At 51.5% G+C, this 12,073-nt stretch overlaps 1 protein-coding gene across 6 annotated transcripts in view; it reads left to right on the top strand.

The window, feature by feature from the left end:
• Positions 1-12,073, top strand: part of NEDD4L (NEDD4 like E3 ubiquitin protein ligase) — a 327,498-nt gene that overhangs the window by 314,798 nt on the left and 627 nt on the right. For all 6 annotated transcript variants that reach the window (XM_032310031.1, XM_032310032.1, XM_032310035.1 and 3 more), the window contains 6 exons: positions 716-789; positions 3,389-3,449; positions 4,733-4,792; positions 6,195-6,302; positions 7,816-7,912; positions 8,477-8,549. In XM_032310031.1, coding sequence (XP_032165922.1) covers positions 716-789; positions 3,389-3,449; positions 4,733-4,792; positions 6,195-6,302; positions 7,816-7,912; positions 8,477-8,549 — 473 coding nt within the window. The remainder of the gene's footprint in view (positions 1-715; positions 790-3,388; positions 3,450-4,732; positions 4,793-6,194; positions 6,303-7,815; positions 7,913-8,476; positions 8,550-12,073) is intronic.

The following is a 12,073-nucleotide window of genomic DNA, read 5'->3' as shown; positions in this document are numbered from 1 at the left end:
TAAAAAAAAAAAAAAAGCTCTATTTAAAAAATTTTAAAAATCCCTTGCTTCCTGCTAGTTACTGCTTTCTGTGGCATGATACTTGCGGGAAGCACAGAAGGCTGAGCTTCCTCTTGACTGATTTGCTCTTAACAGTCCTGGGGGGCCCTGTGGGAGGAGCTCATCTGGGCAGTGAGTGAGGAGGTGTGCAGATGCCCATAGAAAGCCAGGGTTCTCAGAACCCATTCCTCAGCCAGACTTCTTAAGCTGCCTTTTCTTTTCTCTTTTTTTGAAGTCCCCATGTTTTGCCTTCTTGAGAGAAATTCCATGCCTCTTTTTGTGTGTGTGACTATAAAAATCTAATTTCCAGAAACAGAGTGCATTAGAATTTGGATCTCTGTAGTCTTGATGAGCGTACCCTGTCTTTGCTGTTATACATAATTAATTCCTTGATAAATGAGATTACAAAATGTTGCTCCTCTCCATTGCTGGTAGTGTATGAAGAATAATTAAAACTCATAAATAGCCACAAAATAATTCACCTTTGATAACATCTTTCAGTGTGTAACATCTCAACAGTTTAAAAGGCTCGTTAGATTTTCTCTTGTACTCTGAGCCCATCTCCTGGGAAGTCTTCTTGAATGAATGCTGCTTATCTTGCTTAGTAAGACATCATGACTCAGTAACGTGCACAGCACCTTCATGATGGTGATTGTTGTTATCTTTCCAATTACAGACCTACCAAGTGGATCTGAAGCCCAATGGGTCAGAAATAATGGTGACAAATGAAAACAAGAGGGAATATATTGAGTACGTATACACAGATTCACAACCTTTTCTTTTATTAAATTGAACCGTCCGTTTGGTCGATGTCTCTTGCTAACGTAGCTCCTGCCTGTCGTGGGCACACTTCAGTAATAGGAGCTCCTTTCTGGCTTGGGCTAATAGAAGTTGAATTATAAGATGGAAAGTTTGACTTGTATCATGACTTCAGTGAGCCGCCTTTTGAAGGAGTCATGAAAGGAGAAAAAAGTGTACAGTATTGAGTAATACGGCAAACTGGCTCTGACACGTAGTCTAAAATTGAGATTTGCAGTGTTGGAACATAGTGTCAACAACCGGTGGGGTAAAATTAGAAACAACCAGAAATAAAATATTTCCTCTCTCTCCTGACTTCTTGTCCATAATGAAAATGGAAGAAAATCATTAAAATGGGTAGGAAAATCCACATACACGAAACACTGTGAATTATTTCTGATATTTACGATTAACCCAACATCAGTCTCAGCTGGTGGACCAAAACGTTTAGTCCTTTGGAAACCCAGCAGTTAAGCCATCCCGGGGCACTTCTGCTGGCCAGAAGGCCTTTGTCTGGTGGGCACAGGACACTTTGCTCTTTGTCTGTACGTACGCTTCCAGCACGCAGGTGCGGGAGCTCCCCGGCTAGCCCTGGTGCAGGGATGAAGTCGGCACAGCCGCGTCACAGTGTCTGCCCCTCACTGGTTGCCGCGGTGGTCTGAGCGCCGCGTCTGCCCTCAGCCCTCCCGTTTCAGCAAGCTGGTTCCCTCCTCTCTCCTCAGCATAACTGGTCAGAGGACTTGAATTTGGAGAAGCAGCCAAGAGTCTTGGCATCTTTTAGTGTCCTCTACAAAGAAAAAGACATCCTTCCTGATAAGGGAGAAATGGAGAGTGTGGGAGCCTCTACTTAGAGACCCTGACAAAGCACAGGCTTCCCCTTCCTTCCCCCATCCTCACAAGGTAAAAGCTCGCTGTGCTTTAAAAAACAACATCAACATCTGTGAATAAGCTACCACAGTTCTTAACCTGTTCACATTAATCAGCATTTGGGTTCTGACTGGGAGCGGGCAGGGCGCCACCTTGCAGACCCCACGGTCTCCCTGTGAAAGCACAGGTGTCTCGTGGATTTGAAAGCGCCGTCCCTGAGGGTGTCCGGGGTCCGAAGTCTGAGGGTTTGGATCTGGCGGTACGGGTGGTAGAGCAGCCCTTGCAGCTACTTGCTGTAGGTTATTCAGATTTGGTGGGGGGTGGGCTTGGACACAGTCGCAGCTGGCTTCCCTGGAAAAGAAAGGAGGGCGAAAATCTCCGCCCGCCCTCCGGCACCCGGGTGCCCCTGAGGTGCAAGAAGGCGCTCGGGCCGATGGGTGCAGCGGTGCGGCGAAGCCTCGTGCGGCTGAGCAGGGCCCGTGCAGCGGGGCTGGGCCTCGGGGGCCACCTCGCTGGGGAGCGCCCTGCCTGCTCCTTCCTGACCAGGTACCTTAGTTGGCGTCCAGCACAGACTTGCCTGGCATTAAGCTCTGCTGTGCGCTAAACATCATCACTGAGAAAACGTTTTCTGGTGAGAGGCCTTACCGTCAGTCCTCCAGATTTTGGTGTTAAAGGCTTAGCTTAAATCATTTTGCTGGTAAGTTTTGTGTCACTGTTGAAAACAGTACACTGGACACAAGTGCAGTGTACCACAAAATGTTGTACTAGATACTCCTTTTAAAAACATATGTACATGTTTAGGGGCGCCTGGGTGGCTCAGTCAGTTGGGCATCTGCCTTTGACTCAAGTCGTGATCCCGGGGTCCTGGGATTGAGCTCCGCATCGGGCTTCCTGCTGGGCGGGAAGCCTGCTTCCCCCTCTCCCACTCCCCCTGCTTGTGTTCCCTCTCTCACTGTGTGTCTGTCAGATAAATAAATAGTATCTTTTTTTTTTTTTAAAGATTTTATTTATTCATTTGACACAGAGAGATCACAAGTAGGCAGAGAGGCAGGCAGAGAGAGAGAGAGGAGGAAGCAGGCTCCCCGCGGAGCAGAGAACCCGATGCGGGACTCGATCCCAGGACCCTGAGATCATGACCTGAGCCGAAGGCAGCGGCTTAACCCACTGAGCCACCCAGGCGCCCAATAGTATCTTTTTTTAAATGAGGAAATGGAGAACAAGTTTCTCCCTCTGCCTCTCCCCTCTGCTTGTTCTCTCTCTCAAATAAGTAAATGAAATCTTTAGGTTAAAAAAAAGGAAAAAAGAAAAATCTCTGTACATGTTTATGTATAGGTGGGAGTGGGTGTGTATGCGAGTGTGCATGTGAACACATGCGTGGTGTGCCATCTATCCACGGCCCTTTCTATCTCCGTCCATGTGGTCCTGTCTGTAGGCAGCTCTGATAAACTGAGACTTGATTGGGGGGAATAAATTACGTTAGAAACGCTCAGAGTTGAGGTCTCCCAGCTACTCCGAGGGCGGTACTGAGTCAGCAGTGCCGTGGCTCTAGACCCTCCCTGTGGTCTGCTGCGGCAGGGGTGGGGGGGGGCGTCCTGCCCTCCTCCCCACCCCAGGAGAGAGTGTGAGGAAATGCGTGGGGCTCGTGGTAACGAGGGGGCTCACTGCTTCTCCGTCTCTCCCGCAGCTTGGTCATCCAGTGGAGGTTTGTGAACAGGGTCCAGAAGCAGATGAACGCCTTCCTGGAGGTAAGTCATGCGCCCTCAGTCCTGGGTGGAGAGACGAGCGCTCTGGTCCTTGGGGCAGGAAGGCCAGGCCTGCACCACGCACACCACGGCCCGGCCCTGGAGCACTTAGCCGGCCACCCTTTCTGTTCGGTGTCCTCCTGCTCTGCACAGACTCGGTTCCACACTGGTACAAGGAAAACACACCCGTCTCTGGCTGGGTTTTTATCTCATGCCGAGCCGTTTTGCGCCAACTTTGCTCCTGTTAGAGGGCGAAGCCGCTGCTTCTCAGATCCAAATATTTAATGTCATTGATGCTCCCAGGCCCCTGGCAGAGGGTGGTGGGATTCATCGTTTTTGAAAAAGGGTTCATTTTGGGGGCATCTGGGTGGCTCAGTCTATCAATTATCTGTCTTTGGCTCACGTTATGATTCCAGGGTCCTGGGATTGAGCCCCTTGTTGGGCTCCCTCTCCCACTCCCCCTGCTCATTCTCGCTCTCAAATTTATAAGTAAATAAAATCTTCTTTGAAAAATGGTTCACTCTGACCACAAGTAGAATTCTTTTTAAAGTCCTGACAACAGAATTCTATAAGGAGAACGTAGGAATAAGCCCCAGGTGCTTATTACAGATTGCCACTTGCTCTTACCCCGACCCTGGCAGAACACTCAAAAAATTCAGGGACTTAAGGGCATAAAATATGTTAGACCCACAAGAGGACAGAGGGTTTCATACTTTATTTACCTAAGAAACCCAGGAGGCACGGTCCTGGCCCCGCCCCAGGCAGTCCCACATTTGGAAACGGGACACCTGCACGGCCCAGCTGTGCGGAGCATCTCCCTGGCCCGCCCCGGTGGTCAGTGTTAACCCGGGAGCTAGAGCTCGGTCCCTGCGCTCCTCCCTCTGCTCTCCTGGATCACGCCGCCTCCTATGCAGCTCATCTCTGTACTTTCAGTACCTTATTTTTAAACATGTTCTCTTGCACATCCGTGGCTCGTGCGTTCTAGGACACACTGACTCATAGCGATGTCATAAATGGCTTTTGGAATTCGCCTGCCTACAGTAACCCATATTTTCAAAGGGCTTCTGAAATTGCTCAGACACCCGAACCTTCTAGATTCTCCTACTTTTCTGAACTTTTACGTTGTGACTGTGCTGTTTTTATTAGAACTACAGTTACGGGATACTGTCGCCAATCTATACATCAGCAAAGAATGTTGTTTTTTCCTGGCTGTTTGTTTTTTCTGTAAAATTTGTCTCTTTCAAGGAAAAAGGTGTTGAGGTGATTTTTTTTTTTTTCTTTTTCAGGGGTTCACAGAACTGCTTCCTATTGATTTGATTAAAATTTTTGATGAAAATGAGCTGGAGGTTTGTATTCTGAACATACTCTGTAAAGTAGATATTTTTAAATGGTATTTTACTCTTCTCTGGCCCATGATGTTCTAGGAAGTAAGTTGAGATGGATTTTATTCTATGTCTCTCATGGGGTGCGTGTGTCAGTCTCTCGGTAGGGAATAGTGAGAGTAGCCAGCTATAGGTAGCTCACCCAGGAGAGGGTAGTTCCAGAAGACATCGGACAAGCGGAGGCTCACCGAGCTGGGTTGGCTTCATGGCCAGGTGCACCGGGTAAGGAAAGTTGCTTCAGATGAGTCATGGTTGGGACAACCAGTTGGGGTGGCAGTGTGCTGGGCTGGCTTGAGACCCTGCTCCCTAGCTGACTGCGACCATGGTGGCGAAATGGGCACCAGAGACTGTGGAACAGAGAAGTCTTTGTGAACTTGACCTGGTTTTATTAAGGAAGAAACTCAGAAGACTATGAGGTCGTGGCAGGAGGCAGTTTGAATGAGATTGCTCTGACTTCTCTGTGGACCTAGAGGAAAACTTAGCAGCCGAAAAAGCACAGGGATCTCCCACCCTGTGTTGTGTTGAAATAGGAGGAGGAAGGCTGTGTCTGGGGAAGCTCTTACCCTATTTGTCCAGGCCACGTTTCCCATGAAGCGTGTCTCACAGGCTAGCCTTCTGTTCTTCTGGAAGTAGAAACTTCAAGAAGATGATGTCAAAATCCTGTAGTGTGAGTCCTTTGTTTTATAAGTAGGGAAACTGCTCCCAGGTTTACCCAGCAAGTCAGGCCTGGGATCTAGTCTTGGGCTTCTGGCGTGGTTGTCTTTCCATTTTTCTTTGGTGCCTTTGTGGGAATAGCAGGCTCACTTTTCCCAAGGACACCTTCCCTGCTCGGGGGGGGGGGGGGGGGGGGGGATGGTTAGGTAGTAGGAGGAGCCCTTGGACTCCATCACAGACCCGGTCATTGCAGGAGCTCGGGTCAGCGCCGGCGCACGTCCGGTCGCCAGACTGGCGGGGAGGAGCTCTGGCCACCGCAGAGCACACATTCTCCTGGGAGTTGGGACACGTCTCAGGTCCTGAGACACATAAGGTTTTGGAAGGGGAAACAGCTAGAGTGACAAGCAGCTGTAAACGGAGCACAAGAAAGGCTGGGCCCCGGGCTCAGATGGGAGGCGTGGACGAGAGCCAGACGCGGAGTGGCACTGCCACCGTGGGGGTCTGTGGCCTGAGCACGCGTTGGATCTGGGCCCCCATCCTTCCCTGCGTTGCGAAGGGACAGGAAAGTGATGTCCGCGTCACACGTTAAGAGCCACCAGCTTACCTGCTCTGCACACAACAAAATGCTGGTGTTGAGAAAAGGCCATTCCTCCGTGGGGGTCTGTGCGGCGCTCACGCGGACCCACTCATGCCTGCTCCTTCTCCCCGCTAGCTGCTGATGTGCGGCCTCGGCGACGTGGACGTCAACGACTGGAGACAACACTCTATTTACAAGAACGGCTACTGCCCAAATCACCCTGTCATTCAGTGGTTCTGGAAGGTAAAGCCATGGCCGCCCCCGTGCTCCTCCCGAGTCGGCATTGAACCCCTGGGGGCGGAAACCCAGCTTTTTCCATGGCTGTTGGTAGACAGCTGTCCCTGCAGCTCCGTCCTTACCAGAGCACTTTGTCCTTCCTTAGCAGCTCGACTACAGCAGCTCTGTTGGAGGAGCCCACGAGTAGAGTGAAGTAGCTCCTTGGGTTCAGGAGTTAGAACCGGCCTGCCCAAGTGTGACTAAGATGGGAAGCTTCTCAGGGCAAAATGTGCTTGGGGCTGAGTTTTCCAAGATCCCCTATTTGCTTACAAAATATTTTTCCCATTTTATTGGTTAGTTCCAACAAATATTTTGATCTTTATATCCTTCGGTCAGAGATGCAAATGAAATTTGATTTACTGTCTTAGGGCCAGTGTTTGCTTTCTCTTGAGCTTAGGAGAGAAGCAAAATGGTGAGTTGAGTCCAAGGTAGAGACTATAAACTGCCAAGCATCTGCCTTCGGCTCAGGTCATGATCTCAGGGTCCTGAGATCAAGCCCTACTTTGGGCTCCCTGATGAGCGGGGAACCTGCTTCTCCCTGTCTCTCTGTGCTCATTCTCTCTCTCTCTCAAATAAATAAAATCTTAAAAAAAAACACAAAACTTTTTTTTCAGGGGGGAGAAAAGGCTGATGGCTTAAGTAATAATAACTCCTATAACTTGTTTTAATTTCTAAATATCTGTTATTACTATTTTATATAGTATAACATATAATACTATACTACCACTTGTTTTCATTTCTAAGTATGTATTATTAATGCTATTTTTTTTTAAAGATTTTATTTATTTATTTGACAGAGCTCACAAGTGGGGGGGCAGGCTCCCCACTGATCGGAGAGCCTGATGTAGGCTCTATCCCAGGACCCTGAGATCATGACCTGAGCTGAAGGCAGAGGCTTTAACCCACTGAGCACCCCTATTAATACTATTTTAAGTGCTAGCAGTCATGTAGAGAGAAAGACGTCACAAGCAGACTCTTCAAAGCCCAGTCCACGTGTCTGCTCAGTTTTTGTCCTGATTCAGGTGTGTGGCATACACTACTGTAGAGGCCTACCCTGGCATCTGGTTTTCTTTCTATAAAACGTTCTCTTTAGAGAATTTGTCTATAGTCTGGAGTCTCACATCTCATGTCCTAGGTTCCCGTGGTGTTGGCGCTTCTCCAACTCCGGGTGTGTGTAACTGGCCCTGGGGGTCCTGCACGCCTTCCCCAGAGACCCTGAGCTCAGCGCCAGCAGAGTGTTTGCTTTGTAAGAAAGAGACCTTGGGATCTCTTGTGCTCTGAGATTACACAGGTGGTATTCTGGTGCCCATTTAAAAAAAAAAAAAGACCCCATTCTCAGTCCCCTGTCCCGATCTGCCACCACAGCCTTGGCGGTGGAGTCTTGGGTGTCTGCACTAGTGTGTCATGTGCTGGGCATCCCACGGCGCCGTGACCACCATCTGTCCCCGTCCCCATGACCACCGTCTGTCCCCTTCCCCAGGCCGTGCTGCTCATGGACGCCGAGAAGCGGATCCGGTTACTGCAGTTCGTCACGGGGACGTCCCGAGTGCCTATGAACGGCTTCGCCGAACTTTATGGTGAGACTGCTGCTCCCACAGGGCCAGGCAGCGCTGTGGCTGGGCCCCCAGACACGTGTGTCCCCTGCAGGTCCCGTGCAGGGGATCGGGGTTGGGGGGTGCTTTGGGGTGTGTCCAGAGACAGGATGGTCATTTCTGTCTGCCTTGTCTTGTGTGTCTCGAAGGACCTCGGGAGACAGAGTCACCCGGTGCTTACTGTAGAGATGTTAGAAAGTCACGCTGCTCTGCACAGTAAAGGTCGCGTTTCATCCCTCCCCTGAAGGAGCTTGTGGTGTCAGCCTTCGGGGCTCAACAGAGAGGCTGCACCTGTCCGCACCTCTGCGTGCCCTGCAGCGCTGCGCCCCTCCAGTCCCAAGTGACGTGGGGTCTGTGTCCCGAGGCTATGCAGGCCTCTTGCTTCTCCCCACAGCAGATCTCGGTACCGCCTGGAGCCGGGAGGGTGTCTCCGGCTCCCGCTGGGCACGCCAGCCCACCTGCTTCCCGTTGAAGCCCCACCACACTTAGCTTTGTTCTCCGCCTGCTTCCTCGACACTGGCATTTATTTATTTCTCTGTTTTTGTCTAGGTTCCAATGGTCCTCAGCTGTTTACAATAGAGCAATGGGGGAGTCCTGAAAAACTGCCCAGAGCTCACACATGGTGAGTGACAGAAGCACAGTTGTCCACAGATGGGGCTTTAAATACTCAGCTGGGGCTGCTGCTGTCAAAGGAGGCCGTGTTGCCTGCCCACGAATAGCACAGTACGAGGTGTCAGTGATGGTGACGAAGTGTAAGTTGTGATGCTGGTAAAACACAAACCAGGGTCTGAATGGACCTGATGTGTTCGGCTCATAAGGGGTTAACCGCCACCACCACCCCCAGTCCTGGGGGATGTTCCTCCTCCTGACCCCATCCTTCCCTCCTTATTCCTGGAAGCAATAGTGCAGTGTGTATGCACTCGTCATGGAAATGACTGTTCTCAAACGCTGTAAGACAGATGGGATTTTTACTCCAACCATGAGTTGGTTCTTATCCCCAGAACTTGGGATAAAATTCCCTGGAAAAACCTTGTTTTAAAAGGTTTCTCATGGGGGGACCCTGGGAGGCTCAGTCCATTAAGCATCAGACTCTTGATTTCAAAGGCTCTGGTCATGATACCAGGGTCGTGGGATCAAGCCCCGCATCGGGCTGTGTACTCAGAGGGGAGTCCGCCTGTCCATCTTCTCATGGCTACCAATAACCCCTAGGACCCTTGAATTTAGCAACAGTTCGACCGGCTAGAGGAGCGTGAGAAGTGTGACAGGCCTGGTCCCCAGGCGTTGGAGTCAGGGGATACAAGGGAGACAGGTGTGGAGCAAGGCAGCCCTCAGGCCTCCAGGATCCAGGGCAGGAGGAGGGGCCCCTCATGTCTCTGAAGGGTCCCTGAACCCAGCAGCTCCTGGGGGAGCTCTTCCTGATCCGAGCACGTGTGTTCTTCAGCTGGTTCCCCCACGGGCTTTCATTTCTTGCTCCTAGAAGTATGTGGAGGTGGGCCATCGGGAAGACGGCGAGTCCCCGGCCCTCCTCTCGTCACCAGCAGTGAGACCCTCCGGAGCCCACTCGGGGCTACACAGCGCCACCACACTCATTGCGGGAAACGCCTCCCCGCCCTCCCAAGTCCCAGCGAGGGAAGAAGTCTCATGAGAGTGTACTGTGGAAAATTGGCTGTGGGAGGTCTTTTTGATTCCTTTGCCTTGCCAGAGAGAAAGTGTTCCCCATTTAGACCATTCACGGGACTCTGAATGGCATGAATATGGTCCTTGCCCATCTGATCCTCGCAAGCACGCGGACTCCAGCTAAAACCGGCGGGTCTCCAGAGCGCTGATTGCCGCCATTCATTTTCTTCTAGGGGGAGAAGGTGGTGGTATTTTGGAGCTCTTACTCCAAACGCTATCTGAGTCATGTTATTTTCTGGGTCAAGATGGCCTTCGTCTGGAAGGCAGGCAGCGTGGGGCCGAGCCCCGGGGACTGCTGGGATTGACGCATAACTCCCAAATTCCTGGTCTGTCATGATGGGAGGAGGAAGTGCTGGATTCCTGGGCGCAGCCGTCTTCTGTGGACTGGGCGCTGTGGGATCTCTCCCGCGGCTTCTGACTTGCTGGCATTCCCTTAAGTGGTGGGGAAGCTTTGCCCTGTGATCAAACAGCTCAGAGTCCCAGAGCCCAGGATTGGAACTTCGCTCTGCCCGAGTCAGTCTGCACACTGGCCGCCGCGCTAGGATCCGCTGCCTCTGTTGCTGCGGTTCCCTTTCCTTGGAGGCTCATTGAAGAGAACCAAGTAATGTAGTGTCCAGCACGGGCTGTCCCTCTGTGCCCCTGTGGACAGATGTCTTCCTGTTGAACTTCCCCTCTGTTTCCAAGTCCATATGCTTGGGTCGCAGATAAAACACGGTGGTGCCCAGATAAGGCCTCTGAATTCAGTGGTTCCCAGCGTCGGCTGCACATTGAAACCACCTAGAAAGTTTTTTATTGTTGGCTTTTTTTTTTCTTTTTTAAATACAGATGCCAGGGTCCTGCCCCCAGAGACTTGGAGTTCGTGGGCTAGATGTGTAGCCTGAGCTGTCGGGTTTTGGAAAACCCGACAGTTTTCCAGTGGCTTTGGCAGACAGCTGGAGTTAGATTCCTGCCCTTCCCTGGGACGGAGCTCTGCCCACGGGAGGAGACCAGCCCGGGGGTCTCTTACAGGAGCCTCTTCTTGGCTTCTCTGTGGGTCACAGCATTGGATTGCTGATGCCCCCACAGGTGACAGCCGCCTACCGAGCAAGGGCGCAGGGTTGCAGGTGGGCAGGGGTGAGGCTTCGAGGGGGCGTGCGTGAATGTCTCTCTGCCTGGCCAGTCACTGCCGGCCCAGCCCCGGGGAAGGAGCTTGGCTGGCTGCTTACAGCAACGGGGCCTCCACCAGCTTTAGCTGGAGATAAACCTGATTTCTTCCGAGTTTTATGAAAAGATAAAATTGACAATTAAGCTTCAGAATCCAAACCTGATTCAGCAGGAGAGCGAGAGCTAGCGTACTTTTTATAAATCTTGCAGATGTGATTATTGATGTGATGGAAAGGGCTTCAAAGATCTATCAAAGATCAGTCCTTGGATATTTAAAATTACACTTTATAGAGAATCACACACCCACCTGCTCATTGGAGTGGAGGAAAAATGACCTCCCGAGGCCACTCGGCTGTGCCAGGCCAGAGCCAGACCCCTGCCCCCCGCTGAGCACACTTGGCAAGCACTTCCCGTGTCCCACACAGGGTCCTGAGCACTCTACGCTTTAGCTCCTTTAGTCATCTCGATAATTCTGAGCAGAGGGTCCCACACAAGAGGAAGGTGGTCACAGATCCCAAGGAGAATGCAGGCCCCCAGGAATCCCCGGCCCTGAACTCCGAAGGACCCGCTGCGGTTGACACAAAAGCCACCTTCTGTGACAGGCTCCTATTCAGTTCAGCCTGCAGAGGTGGGGTTCTGTCTTCACAACTGGTGAGGGCATGCTTGAGAGCATTATCAAACTGAAAGCCCTTTCAGACGACGCCTTCAGGATTCCCACGTTCCCGAGAACTCCAGTTTGAGCAGCACTGTGCGCTCCTCCACTGTAACTCCTAGTGCTTGGGGACTTACTCTCAGTGCTCAGTGTGTCTCATGAACCACACGCAGGGTTTCGACAGGGCCCACTGGGGACGTGCAGCTGTTTCGTCCTGCTGCTGACAGCAGTGAGTTTTCGGAATGTGGGGACTTGCTCTGTTCGTATGTGGAATCCCAGCTGACCATCCAGAAGTTACTATGCAGAAAAGCACTTGGCGTGGGATCTAGTGTACAGGACGCGAGGGCATTCCAAATAGACTTGACCTTGGTTCATCCCTATCGTGTTTAAGTGCTTGGTGGTGAGGGTCTGGAGCTCGGCCCACACCTCAGGGACCGCTCCCCTTTCGAGCTCCCCCCGACCCCAGCTGGGCCTTCCCGGCCCCACATCTGGCTGTGGTAGAGAGGTTTCGTGGCCTCTCAGAAAATTCTCGCCTCTGTTCTGGAGGTTATATAACCTCGTTGGCGTGGGCGGTTGCATTGCCCCATTTATATTTAATGACTCAGGATTGTTGCCGAAGACTTGTACATTCTCCTGCCTAGATACCGCCTGCCTCCTCTGGCCCCGCCTAGGAA

This window comes from Mustela erminea, chromosome 13 (assembly GCF_009829155.1).
Source record: "Mustela erminea isolate mMusErm1 chromosome 13, mMusErm1.Pri, whole genome shotgun sequence".
Taxonomy (NCBI): Eukaryota; Metazoa; Chordata; class Mammalia; order Carnivora; family Mustelidae; genus Mustela; species Mustela erminea.
Note: the sequence above shows the minus strand (reverse complement) of the source record. Positions and strands in the feature narration are given on the sequence as shown.